Source organism: Xiphias gladius, chromosome 15 (genome assembly GCF_016859285.1).
Source record: "Xiphias gladius isolate SHS-SW01 ecotype Sanya breed wild chromosome 15, ASM1685928v1, whole genome shotgun sequence".
Classification (NCBI taxonomy): Eukaryota; Metazoa; Chordata; class Actinopteri; order Istiophoriformes; family Xiphiidae; genus Xiphias; species Xiphias gladius.
This window is the reverse complement of record NC_053414.1, coordinates 1028998-1047016: the sequence shown is the minus strand read 5'-3', so window position 1 is coordinate 1047016 and position 18019 is coordinate 1028998. Positions and strand designations below refer to the sequence as shown.

The 18019-nt window shown below is 41.7% G+C and overlaps 1 protein-coding gene across 2 annotated transcripts; it reads left to right on the top strand.

Moving 5' to 3' along the window:
* The first annotated feature begins 1753 nt into the window (after positions 1–1753).
* Positions 1754–17167, top strand: si:ch1073-184j22.1 (adipolin). 2 transcript variants are annotated; one of them, XM_040144831.1, is made up of 8 exons: positions 1754–2603; positions 4318–4434; positions 5330–5444; positions 11886–12013; positions 12517–12628; positions 13638–13719; positions 14412–14490; positions 15178–17167. In XM_040144831.1, the coding sequence occupies exons 1-8, from the start codon at positions 2397–2399 to the stop codon at positions 15274–15276; spliced, it is 939 nt and encodes a 312-aa protein (XP_040000765.1). In that variant the 5' UTR covers positions 1754–2396; the 3' UTR covers positions 15277–17167. The 2 variants fall into 2 exon arrangements, with proteins under 2 accessions (XP_040000765.1, XP_040000766.1); XM_040144832.1 differs by lacking the exon at positions 4318–4434.
* Positions 17168–18019: the final 852 nt, after the last annotated feature.

Below are 18019 nucleotides of genomic sequence, written 5' to 3'. Positions count from 1 at the left end.
TTTCGAGTAATAATAATGATGAACCCAGTTTGGAGCCGCTTTCGTGTAACCCGAGGACACCTCACGAAACAGGCCACGCGTGCTAGTAGTACTAGTAGTTTGTCATAAAGAAAGTTACCAGAAGTTTAAAGAAATCAGTTTTACTTCAGTATTGTGAAAATGTGTGCAGCGAGGTAGCAAGGTTCTCCGAAACGTATTCAGATTGTCCGCTCCATTGAGAGTACCTGTGGCGTTGAGGAACGTTAGTGAGTTCATGCGTAGCAGACGCCAACATGACAACCTACTGTCCCACATACTCTGTACCACGGTGGAAGGACACGCTAACGAGCAAAAACCATGTCATTTAAAAAAAACAAAACGCAGTTAAGAACATGTTTTTTTAGGTCTAGCTTCAAAGACAGAAATGGACTCAATGCTGTGGCCTGAGATACAGTGATCGTCCCAGAGGGATGTCAAACTAAAAGCAACAAAATTCAGTTACAAGTGCCTGAAAAAGTGGGATATAGTGTGAGCTGAGCTCCTGATACTGTACAAACTGCAGTGATTCTCGCTGCAGACGCAAACCAAGCGCATTTTTCCAGCCTTGCTCAGCTGCTTGCTACGTTTTGGTGTTTGTGGCTTAGCCCAGTCTCAATGACACTTTCACCTGCTAAATGAAGAAAAGACGGAAAAGATGTAACACAGCGGGTGAAGAGACCGATGAAAGCTCAGTGGGACAGTCGTATATCGATGCTATATACGGTATGTTGACGGACACGTCCATATATACTTGAATTCTATATAATTAACATTAAAATGTGTATTTGATATATGTGATTTTAATATGTTCTATTGTGTTAATATGGCTTTACATTAGTCGATATTGGCTTGTACAATAAGAATTATAACTATGGAGTCATATGCAATTATTTAGTTTGTTTCGGCAAATATGTGAACTTGTAATTCTCTTATTATCGTTTTCTACCAAACAGAGGTCAAGAAAAAATTTGCTTTTAGGAGGCTGCGGGATTTAAATGAAAAAGTTACCTGCTTCGTTTTATTACAATAATTAGAGCCAGAACGAATTTCATGTAGTTTTAGTGACAGTATATGCGCACATTAAAGTCCTCATAACAAGGAGGTCCTACGTGTAATTAATGTAAGGACCAATATATCCACACCTCATACTGTTTAGCAGCATTCGTGTTCTTTATGTTATAAAACTATGTGCTTTTTATATGTGTTTGCATCTGTGAAAGTATATCGGACGTAAATGAAAACGTAAATTTTTGTTGTACTCTGAAATACAGTATATGCCTTACATATATGTATATATATATATATATATATGTAATATATGTATGGACATACTGCATACAGTAAATATGTAAGATATTGTACATATATGGCCATATATTAGATTTTTGTTGCAGCTGCAGAATTAGGAGAAGAAACTAACTTGGAGGAGGAAGAGGAGGAGGAGGAGGACGGGGATAGAATGAAGAAGAAAAACTAAGTCTGGAGGCAAAGAAAGACGAACGATGGGAGAAAAGATAAAACAAAGAGAGAGACAGACGGACGCTGGGCAGACATTGAGGACAGGACTGCAGACAGACGGAGTGACAGCTTCAGATCCAGAGACAGATAGAGAGAAGAAAGAAAGAAAGAAAGAGTGGGAGGAGGAGGAGCTGAGGAAGAGGAGGAGGAGTCAGGGAGGCAGATAAAAAAACGGACTCCGCAGAGAGGAGACGTCCAAACTGAGGAGGAGCAGAGAAGAAAAACAGTCTACAGGAGGAACGAGCCTGTGCTGAAAGACAAGAGAGGAGGATCTGGAAAAAGAGGAGGAGGAGGAGGAGAGGAGGCACCAAACCACCCACAGAGAGAAACTTTCCTCACACACTGTTTGAAACCTCACACTCTGTATTTACGTCTGCTGAAAAGCTTCAACTGGCAGTTTGCGTTCGCAGCTCTGACTCACTGAGAACGGAGAATTAAGGAAAGAAGGAACAAGACGGCGTGGAGCTGCAGGAACTGACGTTAAAGAGCCAGAGGAAAAACTACGCAGGGAGGAGACAGAAGACAACAGAAGAAGAGACATTACAGACGTTAAGAGTCACAAGACGAAATCCAAGGTGGAGAGCTCAGAGGGTTAAAGGTCATCACACGAACTCCAGCAGGAGATTCGGACACGAAGACGACACTGAAGAACCACGAGACGAACCAAAATCACCAGGAATTCCTCAAAGTATCCACTGAAAACTCCAGAAAAACACACTCCTCTCCAAATACCATAAAGTTCAGCTGATGTAAGAGGAGCGGACCTACAGAGGTGGATCATGGGAACATCTTAGGGCCATTAAGACAGAACGCCTGAACGCCTTCGTCCTCTGGTTCCACCTCCACCACACCCAGCCAGCATGCTGGCCAGGTTATCCCAGGGAAGGAGCTCTGCGGGTGGGGCCGGGGGGCTGCTGCTGCTCCCTGTGCTCCTGGGACTGATGATGATGATGATGATTATGGTGATGATGACGGTGGTCGTGGAAGCAGCGAGCGTCGATGACGTAGAGAGCGAAGAGAGCCAGGAGATCCTGGATGAGGACGAGGCTGTCAGCACCGAGATCCTGGTAAGAAAAAAAAAGAACAACCCAAACAGACCTTTTCACACCTGAACCCACAGATATTCCTGCATTTTTCCAGATCGTCACAGAACAGGAAGCAGAGTTGATTTTCACTATGCTTGTTCCAATTGCTGATCATGTCAATGACCAATGACTTATTCAAATATTGGGCCGTGGGGGTGAAATGTATTGATCCGTTGTCCTAATTGTGCTGCTGTCTATATTTAGAGCCAAAGTCTAAAATAAATAGAGCTGCAACAACGTATTGATAAATCAACGGACAAAAAATTCACCGTCAACTATTTTGATAATCGGTTAATTGTTTAAGTTACCAGACATTTTCAATTTGTCCAGTGTCTCAGATTTTCTCTATTTTCTGTCACAGGAACCTGAATGGACTGTTTGTCCAAGACATTTATGGACCAAATGCTTAATATGCAATTAATGAAAAAAATCCTCAGCAGAATATTCGATAAGGAAATTATCGAATATTCAATAATTACAAACTGGTCACAGCTCTGCTGGCTACAGTGAATTTCTGACAGTGTGTCCTCCATCTCCACCTGTCACTCTGGTCTGTCTTATCCACAAGCTGCAAAAAAAAAAGAAAAAAAACAAACGCCGTTATTTTTGTGCTAATGGTGGTGGGTTTTTTTGTAATTGGGGGTGTTTTTTCAAGGCTGAAAAACATCAGCATTTATTTATCTACCATTGGCCCTCATTCTCTCTAATGGCAAATTCACTGAAGGCTGTTGTAAATTAAAAGCGTCCATCACGTGGAACAGATTATAAAAGTCTCCCAAATGAAACTGAAACAATTAGTCAATTGACAGAAATATGAATCTTATCATATTCTGATAAATGAATGATAATGTAAACCACTGTTGAATTGCTCTAATGTTCTGTATCACGGTAAACTGAATATCTTTGGGTTTTGGACCGTTGGCTACATGGTATAGACTAAATGATTAATGAATGAATCAATAGAATACTGGGACGTGGATAATGAAGATGACGGCAGTTTGCAGGCCAACTATAACAGAATTACTAGACCGATTTTTGACCTTTTCAATGGAAGCAGCTTCTCCGTTCCTTTTGACTCCGCTAAACCTGTTGTCTGCAATACCGGAGTTTTTCATTCACGCGTGTCCTGTGGCACGGGAACAGAATCATCAAGGGTTTTTTCTGAGCAGGACACTTGAGACGATAACAGTTCCTTACCCTGATGAGTAAACCTGACACGCGAAAGGGAATAAATTCAGCAGCACTGACACAAGACAACTGCGAGTCACAGAACTCTAAAATGAAAACTAAGTAACTCAGAATTTGGCCATTTTCATGACTGACCAGAGGTTTGTTTATGATATTTTTCAAGATATTGAAGATGACTGAATAAACACAAACATGACAATGGAAATTCAACATTCAGTGAGAAAAATGAGGCAAGTGCCATCTGACGTGTCCTGATACATGACAACAAGATAAAACCGTTATGGTCTCTGACAGCTGAGTTTAAATCCTCCTCCGTGTTTGTAGTCAGTTTAACCCAGGGTTAGCGTAGTTTGACCAGGCGGTTATGGCCGCATCAGCGCTGTTGCTATGGTTACCTGCAGGTCGTCAGCTATAATCGTCAGGGCTTTCAGAACGACAGGAATCTAACACGCAGACATAACTGAGCGGGAGGAATCGGAATGAAATAGGTGAAACCTGTGTCTTCCAGGAGCAGGCGTCCTCTGAGCTGTCCAAAGTGTCTCCTCTCAGCTCCTGGCTGATCTTTCGAAGAAACTCCAACAAGGGGGACAACCGGAGAACCAAAGGGTCCAGGCGAACCTCCAAGGTCAGACACATCTCCACCTGAAAAGAAAAAATACAAATATATATATAGATGATATATACCTTACTCAGGATGTCACTCAGTCATGCAGTGAACAGCACCAGTGGGAAAAGACACAGGCCTGTATGTGCTGGAACAATTCGTCTATTAATAAATGAATTGGCAACTCCACCGATAATCAATTGTTTACGTCATTTTTCAAGAAAAAACGTCCCAAAATGTTCTGGTTCCGGTAAAACCTCTCAGGAAGGAGGTCTTGGTGAATGGATGGGTCGACAAGTGTCCGACTTTGACAGCTGGAAATATATTAAATCTATCAACTGATGAAATATAAAGTATATAATTACTTTCGTGGCACACTGCATTTTGTGATGCCTGTATTGGTTTAAATGATACTGCTCTCAGCTTCAAACCCATTGGCTCTTACTGCAAACGTAGAGCTTTAGAAACACCTCACAAATGTATAGTTTTCTTTTTAAAAGGAGTCTCAGTCATTTTCCTCAAACAGCTGCTCACTGTAGTTTTTAATCAAACAAACAGGAGGAAACTGTGACTCTGTTGGGGACTATTTTCAGCGGCGGATTGATCCACGCTCGGTGCTCTAGTGAGCGTTTGTGGCAGAAGGATGGCGTGTGTGGGACTGAGTCTAAACAAACGACAGTGTGCGTGTTCGTGGTGATGAAGGAACACGTCACCCAGTGCGACAGTTTCTGGAAACGGTGGAGCTCTGTGGCTCCGAGGAACCAGAGACATCGCAGCTCCTGTTAGTGGGAGACGTTCAGATCTGTTTGAGTCTGAACATGATGATGAGACGAGAAATACAGAAAATCTCCAGTTAAACTCTAACTCGGGCTGTAGAAGGTAACACATATCCACATATGTTTATGCATCTCTGCAGCATGGTCTTCCAGGTCCTCCAGGACCTCCAGGACCCCAGGGGCCTCCAGGCCCACCTGCTCCCCTCCTGCCCCAACAACAGGAGCTCATCCAGGAGCTGCAGCTAAAACTGAGAGGTGAGAACTCACCGATCGCACTGACGTACTGCAACTGAGACACGGGGTTCGTCAACTTTTCTCTGGTCACACAAGGCTAACAGTTTCCCCCTGCTTCTAGTCTTTGTGCTATGCTAAGCTAAACAATGAGATGAAACTGTTGTTCATCTGAAACTTCTGACTCTGGAGGAGACATTTACTGAAGTATCATCAGGACACATTTTACCGTCAGACTACAGACATCCTGTTTGTTTTCACTACGATGAAATCTTAAGGTGCTAATAGCATGAAAGCAGAACACCACTCACCATGTTTAGTTACTCGTTACTACACGAAGCTGCTACCAACATTACTCAGGAACTGGATCCAGAGAGCAGCCTGTCTGTGTGCAAACTGTTCAGTTTAATTTTCACTTTCACTCAGTGTTTTCTGTATGTAGGTTATATAAATATGACTGTGTGTGTGTGTGTTGGTGTGTGTGTGTGTGTGTGTGTGTGTGTGTGTGTGGAGGCAGGCTGTCTGAGTCCTTAATAGGGGTAATTTTGTGGAGTGTGGATGTGACTTGGCTCAGCTGCAGGATTCCTGACATACCTGCTGACTGATGGTGTGTCTTTGTTACTCTTTGCACGTTTGTGTGTGTGTGTGTGTGTGTGTGTGTGTGTGAATTTGTTCGTTCATGCATGTTCCTTGTTTTCCTCCATCAGGTCGCTTCTACGTGTGTTTTCATATTTTGCAGTTGTGTGTTTCAACTCGTGAATCTGTGTGTGCGTCGTCGCAAATGTGGTCCTGGAAGACTCGGTGCTGCAGGGAGTGTGTGTGTGTGTGTGTGTGTGTGTGTGTGTGTGTGTGTGTGTGTGTGTATGTTTATGGCTATACATTGTGAGGACCAGTATGAGTTTTAGACCATTGGAGTGAGAACATTTTGTCCTCACATCTTCAAAGGGCTGTGTGAGGGTTCAGCCTCGGTTTTACGGTTCAGGTTAGAATCAGGTTAAGGTCGGGGTCGGAGGCTAGGGAATGTATTATGTCAATGATGGGTCCCCACAAATATAGTTAAACTGGAATGTCTGTCTGTCTGCGGACACGTTTTCACCACGATAGCGTCACAACTGTGCAGGATACAGTCACAGAACTTTACAGGCGTGAAGTTGAGATCAAAATGAAGGTGAGTTCCAAGATGGGTGTGGACCAACCCATGACTACCAAGTACTCCTGTAATGATGTAGTACTGACTAAAGAGTACTCATGTGATAATGCAGTACTGACTACTGAGTACTGATGTGATAATGTAGTAGTGACTACTGAGTACTCATGTAATGATGTAGTACTGACTAAAGAGTACTCATGTGATAATGTAGTAATGACTACTGAGTACTCATGTAATAATGTAGTAATGACTACTGAGTACTCATGTAATAATGTAGTAATGACTACTGAGTACTCATGTAATAATGTAGTAGTGACTACTGAGTACTCATGTAATAATGTAGTAATGACTACTGAGTACTCATGTAATAATGTAGTAATGACTACTGAGTACTCATGTAATAATGTAGTAATGACTACTGAGTACTCATGTAATAATGTAGTAGTGACTACTGAGTACTCATGTAATGATGTAGTACTGACTAAAGAGTACTCCTGTAATGATGTAGTACTGACTAAAGAGTACTCATGTGATAATGCAGTACTGACTACTGAGTACTGATGTGATAATGCAGTACTGACTACTGATAATGTAGTAATGACTACTGAGTACTCATGTAATAATGTAGTAATGACTACTGAGTACTCATGTAATAATGTAGTAGTGACTACTGAGTACTCATGTAATGATGTAGTACTGACTAAAGAGTACTCCTGTAATGATGTAGTACTGACTAAAGAGTACTCATGTGATAATGCAGTACTGACTACTGAGTACTGATGTGATAATGTAGTAGTGACTACTGAGTACTCATGTAATGATGTAGTACTGACTAAAGAGTACTCATGTGATAATGTAGTAATGACTACTGAGTACTCATGTAATAATGTAGTAGTGACTACTGAGTACTCATGTAATAATGTAGTAATGACTACTGAGTACTCATGTAATAATGTAGTAGTGACTACTGAGTACTCATGTAATAATGTAGTAATGACTACTGAGTACTCATGTAATAATGTAGTAATGACTACTGAGTACTCATGTAATAATGTAGTAATGACTACTGAGTACTCATGTAATAATGTAGTAGTGACTACTGAGTACTCATGTAATGATGTAGTACTGACTAAAGAGTACTCCTGTAATGATGTAGTACTGACTAAAGAGTACTCATGTGATAATGCAGTACTGACTACTGAGTACTGATGTGATAATGCAGTACTGACTACTGATAATGTAGTAATGACTACTGAGTACTCATGTAATAATGTAGTAATGACTACTGAGTACTCATGTAATAATGTAGTAGTGACTACTGAGTACTCATGTAATGATGTAGTACTGACTAAAGAGTACTCCTGTAATGATGTAGTACTGACTAAAGAGTACTCATGTGATAATGCAGTACTGACTACTGAGTACTGATGTGATAATGTAGTAATGACTACTGAGTACTCATGTAATAATGTAGTAGTGACTACTGAGTACTCATGTAATAATGTAGTAATGACTACTGAGTACTCATGTAATAATGTAGTAGTGACTACTGATAATGTAGTAATGACTACTGAGTACTCATGTAATAATGTAGTAATGACTACTGAGTACTCATGTAATAATGTAGTAATGACTACTGAGTACTCATGTAATAATGTAGTAATGACTACTGAGTACTCATGTAATAATGTAGTAGTGACTACTGAGTACTCATGTAATGATGTAGTACTGACTAAAGAGTACTCCTGTAATGATGTAGTACTGACTAAAGAGTACTCATGTGATAATGCAGTACTGACTACTGAGTACTGATGTGATAATGCAGTACTGACTACTGATAATGTAGTAATGACTACTGAGTACTCATGTAATAATGTAGTAATGACTACTGAGTACTCATGTAATAATGTAGTAGTGACTACTGAGTACTCATGTAATGATGTAGTACTGACTAAAGAGTACTCCTGTAATGATGTAGTACTGACTAAAGAGTACTCATGTGATAATGCAGTACTGACTACTGAGTACTGATGTGATAATGCAGTACTGACTACTGATAATGTAGTAATGACTACTGAGTACTCATGTAATAATGTAGTAATGACTACTGAGTACTCATGTAATAATGTAGTAGTGACTACTGAGTACTCATGTAATGATGTAGTACTGACTAAAGAGTACTCCTGTAATGATGTAGTACTGACTAAAGAGTACTCATGTGATAATGCAGTACTGACTACTGAGTACTGATGTGATAATGTAGTAATGACTACTGAGTACTCATGTAATAATGTAGTAGTACCTACTGAGTACTCATGTAATAATGTAGTAATGACTACTGAGTACTCATGTAATGATGTAGTAATGACTACTGAGTACTCATGTGATAATGTAGTAATGACTACTGAGTACTCATGAGATAATGTAGTAATGACTACTGAGTACTCATGTAATAATGTAGTAATGACTACTGAGTACTCATGTGATAATGCAGTAATGACTACTGAGTACTCACATGATAATGCAGTAATGACTAAAGAGTATTTATGTAATGATGTAGTAATGACTACTGAGTACCAATGTAATATTGTAGTAATGACTACTGAGTACTCATGTGATAATGCAGTACTGACTACTGAGTACTCATGTGATAATGCAGTAATGACTGTAGAGTATTCATGTAATGATGTAGTAATGACTACTGAGTACCAATGTAATATTGTAGTAAAGACTACTGCGTACACATGTAATAACGTAGTAGTGACTACTGCTTACACATGTAATAACGTAGTAATGACTACTGAGTACTCATGTGATAATGTAGTAATGACTACTGAGTACTCATGTAATAATGTAGTAATGACTACTGAGTACTCAGGTAATAATGTAGTAATGACTACTGACTATTCATGTAATAATGTAGTAGTGACTACTGAGTACTCATGAGATAATGTAGTAATGAATACTGAGTACTCATGTAATAATGTAGTATTGACTATTGAGTACTCATGTGATAATATAGTAATGACTACCGAGTACTCATGTGATAATGCAGTACTGACTAAAGAGTACATATATAATGATGTAGTAATGACTACTGAGTACTTATGTAATGATGTAATAATGACTACTACCGAGTACTTAAGTGATAATGACTACTACCGAATACTTAAGTAATAATGTAGTAGTGACTACCGAGTACTCATGTAAGAATGTAGTGACTACTACTGTGTACACATGTAATAATGTAGTAATGACTACTGAGTACCAATGTAATAATGTAGTAACGACTACTGAGTACTACTGTAATAATGTGGTAATGACTACTGAGTACTACTGAAATAAGGTAGTCACGACTACTGAGTACTCATGTGATAATGTAGTAATGACTACTGAGTACTCATGTGATAACGCAGTAATGACTAAAGAGTATTCATGTAATGATGTAGTAATGACTACTGAGTACCAATGTAATATTGTAGTAAAGACTACTGTGTACACATGTAATAACGTAGTAGTGACTACTGCTTACACATGTAATAACATAGTAGTGACTACTGAGTACTAATGTAATCTAGTAATGACTACTGATTACTCATGTAATGATGTAGTAGTGACTACTGAGTACTCATGTAATAATGTAGTAATGACTACTGAGTACTCAGGTAATATTGTAGTAATGACTACTGCGTACTCATGTAATAATGTAGTAACGACTACAGAATACTCATTTAATAATGTAGTAATGACTACTGCATATTCTTGTAATAATGTAGTAGTGACTAATGAGTACTCGTGTAATAATGTAGTAACGACTACTGAGTACTCATGTGATAATGCAGTAACGACTCATGGGTCAGAACGACAACGTGTTGTCAGGCGTCGCGTCTTCTGTGATCTCATCACAGGACGGTCTCTGGTTTTTTTTCCAGCATCTAATTCTGGGAACAGACCTAAATACTTCTGAAACCTACAAAGACTAAACCTGACTAAATGATGAATAAATCTTATTGTGATAAATATTTGTCAGACATTACATTGACATCAATGCCCCACACTGTGCTTTGACACAGCGACCGCCAGCAGAGAACAGACCGTCAGACTGACTATCTGCTCTGCGACACCAAACAATGTATATGCTGGTTAGCAAAACTTGCTATATTAAGAGCATCATATCGTGATCCATTTCCTCTATTTCGAGCTACACCCGGCCCTGTTTAGCTTCATGATGAGATTATACCAGGTGGATTGCAGCAGCCTGCGGTGCACAGACCGGCAGGATCAGACTTAGCACCTGACAGAAGACTGATGTTGCCAGGCCGCAACTGCTGTCACACTGTGAGACTGTGGTCCTGAATGTCTGACGGTCAGAATAACATTTTGCATTACATCCAATGGGCACATCCACTGCCGTTCAAGCTGACTCGTTCTTTTTTCCACACGCACATGTCAGGAGCAATTCTGGGGTTCAGTGTCTTTCTTAAGAACACTTCGACATGTGGACGGGAGCAGCCAGGGATTAAACAACCAACCCTGCACTCTACTACCTGAGCTAGAAATGAATACTGACAGAAGCTGTCTTCAATAGGTCTTTACCGGCCGTGTCTCACAATCAGATCTCAGTCCAAGATTTTACTGGGGCCGCCCCCTAAGCGTCGATGGGTCGGGTCATTTTCAACGTTTCCCTCACCACTGAATTCAGGATAGAGGGTGTCTCATAAAGCCCACTGAGACGAACCTGACTTGACTTGGAGAGTGAAGCTGGACTTCAGTCAGCTGAGATTTTAGATTTTAAAAAGGGCCTAATTTTCCCAGAATTCATAGCAGATTAGCCCTTCTGTGGAGGTTTGTTGTGATGATGAAGTCAGGACGTCTGAGTCTCTGACGCAGTCTGAGTTCGGACAGAAAAATAATTTTTTTCCCAGCAGATCAGCCCTTCCCTTCTCTGTGGAGGTTTGTGTAACCGATGAAGTCAGACGTCTGAAGTCTGACCGCAGTCTGAGTTTCGGACAGAAAACTGCAGCTGGACCGTTTTCCAAGCGGCGTGGCGCCACACACACACACTTTCTGTAAATGTTTGTGTCTGTCTCTCTGCAAATGTGTGTGTGTGTTTACGTCTCTGCGCTGAGCAGGCAGCAAGCCAACGCACACACAGTCTTTTTTCCTCATGAAATCATTTTTGAAAGAAATTTATCCAAACAATCAATGCATCTCCTTTTCCCTTCCCTTTGCTCCCTCTCTCCCACCCTGCCTGCTGTCCCTCCCCATCCTCCTCTTCCTCTCCTCTGATCCTCCCCCCCTTTACCTCCTCTCAGACATGGCAGGAGGAGTATGTTTGATGTGTGATCGTCCTCCTCGTGTGTCCACCTCCTTCCTCAGTCGCCTCCTGCAGCCCGTCACCATCCCACGCCGCAGTCTGCTGGAGCTGCAGCCGTTCAGCAAGGTGACACACACACACACACACACACACACACACTGTTTCAAACAAAGCTCCCTCAGCCATCAGGCCGGGTCTGTCAGCTGAAAACTCTCTGAACTCAATCAACTGGGCATCTTCCAAATGTGCAGCTTTTCTGGTATAAAATTCCCTCCTGCTGTTTCCCTGTTGAGCGACAGTGGAAGGATATTAACACAATCAGGAAACTTGATGTTAAAAAGTCTGCAACTTCGAAAGACATCCACTTTATCTGTCCACCTCAGACTGCTGAAGTCTCACATGAGCTTTCGACAAACGTGAGACCGTATTTTTACACAGAACCAGGACTGTGGAATCTGTCCTCTGCCACTCTGATTGGTCGTGCCTTAGGGAGTGATCTACAGCATTTACAGCAGGCAAAAATGGATTCACTGTTCATATGGGCACCTGGTTACTGCTGTAAGACAGACCTGCAAAATTGTGCACCTGTCCTTTAATTGCTCCTTGTGTTTGACCTTTGACCCCGGCAGCCCTCAGACTCCGAGCGGAGCCTCCAGAGGGGTCTGAGCTTCAACACCAGCACCGGCCGATACACAGCCCCCGTCTCTGGCTTCTACCAGCTCACCGCCAGCCTCCTGATAGGTGAGAGCCGCACACAACCAACCGACCGACCGAAACACTGCTGCTCAACACCTGAGACACATTCACAACGATGATGGTCACTGGTACAGGTGACCTGCAGTAGGGCACCTGCTGGAACAGTTACCCTGTAAAAAACTACATCTTCATAGATGTAGTTCTTTTGTAAAGCTAAAGAAACTCTGCCGGTGGATGACTCATTATTTCACCTATTCATAACAGAAATGAACGAAATCGCTAAATATTTACTGAGGTGCACAAAGAGCAACAGGGACTGAATACTGAAAACCAAAGTCTTATTATATACTGACTAAAGTCAAAAGTTGGTATTAAATTCTTGAGACGTACTCTTAAACTTGTACGTTATACATCATCATTAGGTATTTATTCATTTACGACATGAAATCAGGAAACTTTGCTAATTTTAGGAACTTAAACACCAACACACTGAGAAGTTTGGTATATTTCTCAGAAAAAAAAAGAAGAGAAACACATGTTGATATTCCTCAGAATACGACGGTAATAAAATTCTTACTGCACTCAACCCAACACACAACACAAAGAGTTTGCAGCCATCCAGTTCCATCAGCACAGCAAACAGCAATGCTCTGCTCAAGTCTCCGTTCTGACAAAACAAGCTGAAACAGTCGCAACCAGCACACAGCAGTTTGTCTCGGTGTGAGAAGACCGTGAAAACAAAATGTAACTTTATCCAAACGAGCAGCTCAATCCTGAAATTAAAAAAAAAAGCCTGGAACCCGCTCAAAGTTCTACTTATATACAATGAACGTTACTATTTCAGGCAACGTTTAGTGTCTGTGCGGATCCAAGGGTCCACGAGCTGTAAACTCTGTCAGCTGCTCGTGTCCATGAATGTCAGGGGCCAAAAACGCAGCCCGTAAGCACCACATGACACAAATACTACCAGTCCTGTTTCTCATGTTTTACCTCTGGGGGAAAAATGTGCATCCGTACTCATTAAATAACCAGAATATATATGTGTGTGTGTCAGAGTCGGGTGACAGAGTTCAGGTCCGGCTCAGAGACAGCGTGAGAGCAGCAATCTGCATCGAGTCGCTCTGTCAAAGCAACCTGTGAGTACTTTCCCTCTTCCTACCAAATTGCTATCGGCACTGTGTTTTAATGTAACCAGTTCACTGTATTTCTAACTGCAGAACAAGTTCTGAACCTGGATGTAGAGCCGTTTTTAACAGGTCCAAGGGTGAGCAGCCATCACAGCTTTAACCAGTGATTCGTTCAGAGAGTAGACAGCGAAATACTGACGGCTCTTAATGAGAAAACCAATAAAAAACACACAGTACTCTACGTGGGCATCTAAGACAAATGTCCTTTGCCTTGTGATGGACCAGAGCGATCTTCTGATTCTGAAGTACCAGAATGACATTAATGACCACGGGTATGTGGACAGATAGTTTTTCCTGGTTGGCCTCTTACTTCCAGTAAACATGAGTGAATGCTAAGACAACACCATTCTTCCCACTTTGTGTGCGTCTCTGTCCTGTTTCACCATGACACTACCCCCCAAACCATGCCAGGATCATAAAGACATGGCTTTGTTGCCACAAAATCTCCCATAAAGACCAAAGAACATGATTTCCATCATGTTTTCTCATCAGACCAGCGAGTGAGCCCCTGTCCCTGTATGGCGGCATCTGCATTTGTCCTGTTTCGTTCATTCGTGGGTTTCCCGTAACTTGTCACCTGTCTGTACATTTGGTGGAGTCTATTTATGCATGTGTTCTGTGTCTTGGTGTGTGTGTGTCAGCTCTGTAGAGTCGGTGATGGGCGTGGCGGCTGCTGGAGGAACATTCAGCATCTTACTGACAGGAACGCTCTATCTACAGGTGCGACCCACAACCGCAGATCCACACAACGCCTACATTCAAACCACGGGATCGGAAGCTGCCGTGGCTTTTTAAATCGCCTGACAGGCATCTCGCAACAGACACTAACAGCTCGTTTCCAACACAGACACTTTTCCAGGGGCCAATGAAACCATCTCAGGACCCAGGGACTAAATCTACTTTCTCAGACGTAGCTTCTTTGCCAGAGAGAGAACAAAAGAACAAAACTTCATTTGCAGATATTTTCATGGTGTTTATGTTCTACAGCAGAAAAAAATAACCACCAACACACACTGTCTCAAGACAGGAGGTGACGGATGTCGCACAGACTGTAAAGCCCTCGTAGGCAAATCTGTTAAATTGAATGGACTTGACTGAAGGAGCCAGCGCACCGAGTCTGTGTGTTTAAATTTAGGCCTGAGGGCAACAATACGGACCTCATTACATTTTTGGAAAACATAAACAAAAGCCAGTTCAGATTCTCTGGTTTTAGGAGTCTTTTACAAATTAGTCAACACCTTGAAACAAGGCGGGACAGGCAGAATCAAAATATCACTTGATCCTTGAAATTGTTTTTAACAATTAAATCATTTCACACATTTAACTTTTTAACTTTTTCTTTGATTCATGAAAATGAGATTTTAGGCGTCGATATTAATTTTGGACCTTGTGTTCTTGTGTGTGCAGGCTGGAGAGTATGTCTCAGTGTTTGTGGATAACGCCACCGGCTCGGCCATCAGCGTCTTGCAGGACTCTCTGTTCTCTGGAATACTCCTGGGAGTCTGAACACACACGCACCAAACCAGTTTATGTCCATCAGCCGAGTGGTAACGTCGGCCTTGCACAAATACAGATTTGTTGGGGAGTTCCCAGATCACAGCAGAGGTTTGACATCATCCCGTTTTCTCTGAATCCTAAAACTCCAGAGAGTAACACCTTTTGACTTTGCAATTACGAGCAGCCTGAACAGGACCCCATCCCCACCTGGTGCGAACATCTGTATCAGGATCTCTTATCTGGATCACACAAAGAAAAAGCAAATGCACACAAAGGTCAGCGGCACCATGTGATCAGGGCTGTTTGAGAGAACGCTTGGATCCATGTGGGTGTTAGATGTACAAACCTGAGACCTGCCGCAATACAACAGGACCCGCCGGACCTGATAAGACCAAATATAGTTCCGACCTGGCTCTACAGGAGCACGAGGATCATCAAAGACCTCTAGTTAACACCATAAGTTAGTTGATATAATACCTGTGACCGTCAATGAGAGTCTAATGTGGGGAAGCTGTGAGTGAAGTACAACCTGGGGTGGGCTTGGAGGACTCGGGATAGAGCAGATGACATCGAACCGTCATCAACCTCTGCCATTTGCATCTCTATCACATAAAAGCCACGTCTCCGTTCCGAAACCTCGCCGGGGTCACCCCTCTCTCTCCCCTTATCCCCGGTCTGCCTCTTCACTATCGACTGTCCATTAGAGGCAAAAACGCCGAGAAAATAATCCTTACTTCTTCGTCTCAACTGTGTCTGAAATAGGTAAACACTCTGTAAACGCTGTAAACATCTGTTGACACATCATAATACAATCTGCAAACAATCTGGTTTAATTTTGCAAGAAAGGAACATTGCACCTAGAAACCTCAACTGTTGAAGACTAATATTAAACTTGAAATATAAAAGTATATTGGGTATTTACAAACTTTTTCCAGGACTCGCACACACTGAAACAAAAAAGCCTGTGTTGAATGCCAACGGTAACATCATATGAAACCCTCATTCGTTGTAGGATCCCAAGTCTGGATCTTCGGGTGAGGTTGACGTCACTTTTGCAGTTTGCTCTAAAATCTGTCCCGTTAGTCCAGAAAGAGATGCAGCACTCAATGATGGAGGCCTTTTCTAGATTGTCACTTAACAGGGAAGACTGCCATGGACAATGTCCAGATATTTATTGGACGCACAAGTTTCCGTCCTTGGACTGAGACTCCGAAAAATGAACCTAAGTAAAACGCAAAAGTTCAGTTCATGATGCCAGAAATCATCATTTTGGCAAAGAAGACAGAGCTTGGGTGGTGCTGAGAACCCCTCTGAGACTCATGTCAGAACTCAGATCATCTCCCGAGAACTGTTGTGTAAAAAATGGATTGGTTTTACTTTTTATTTTTTATTGTTTTTTTTCTCATTCACTTAAAAGCAGCCAGTTTTCCTGGAGTTTTCAGTTTCAGTTTTATTAGATGAGCTGCAGCCTTCTGGGGATCTTTTGAAGGCCACTGATAATATTTTCATATTTTTACTTTGTGTTAAATATTTATGTTTAAGCAGTTTCATGCTAAAGCTTTGCTAGTATTGAGTTGTTGTCCAAGAATTTCTGGCAAAATATCCAAAAAGATTCAGGCCACAATGGCCAAAATAAGTTAAAGCTGAAGCTGATGAGTTTTAGCAGCTAACAGACGTTTCTTGAGGAGAAAATAATGAGAATAATCGCCTGAACAGGAGCAGTGTCCTTCAACCAATAACTGAACCACCAACCTGCTCGTCACGGACATTTGTGAGTTTCTCATCTGAAACAGCAGCAGTGTTTTTCTGTACAGATAGATTTATTGATCGTATGATGTCTTTCCTCGTTTTACTCTAATATTAATATTTATTCTCTGGATGTGACGAACAAGTTGTGAATAATTCTGATAATAAACCTTTCTACTCTCTGTCAGCATTTGTTATTGATCGTTCCAGATGAATTGAGTTGAAGTTAAAATCTTTATCGAAAATGTCCTATGCTGAAACAAACACCAGGTAAAGTGTGATCATGGGTTCACGGATTTAGTTAAACCCTCATGTTATATTCTCCAGATTCAGACGAATATCAGGCTCATCTCTCCACATCCTGTACAGAGACCTCTTTAGCCTAGCTTAGCACAAAGACAAAACATCCACCTACAATAACTACAAAGCCGCCTTTTTTACATGTTGTGTCTTCTCGTCCAACAGCTCATCAGCTGGTTTAGTTGCGAGTGGAGTTAGGACAGTGCTCAAACCCACAATTCAGGACTTCAGAGATGCTGCCTAAAGTCACTGCTCCCTGCAGATGGTGGTCTACAAATAGCTCCACCACTAACTGCAGCTAACACCTAAATGTCTCCTTGTTATATGCTTCTGTCTCTGAGAAAGGACAGTTCCTTTGAACACACGCTTTCTCTTTTACACAACCGGTGTATCAAAAACACACCAAAGCGCACACACTCCGCTGGATACGCGGTGTTTGGAGGTGGGCTGAGGTGAGATCATCGTACCCGCACAGTGGCGCCTTATGCTCGGCACCGAGCCACGAAAACACACACACACTCACACGGGCTGAGTTACCGTACGAGGTGTGTCGACAGAATAATGAGCCCTGCTGACAGCAGGACTCATTAGACACACGCACACACAGACATACACAGCATATGTTCACTAAACAGAGCTAAACAGAATAACCCAGAATAACTACATACACGTAAGCAGAGTTGTAGACACTAAAAGCGAAAACAAC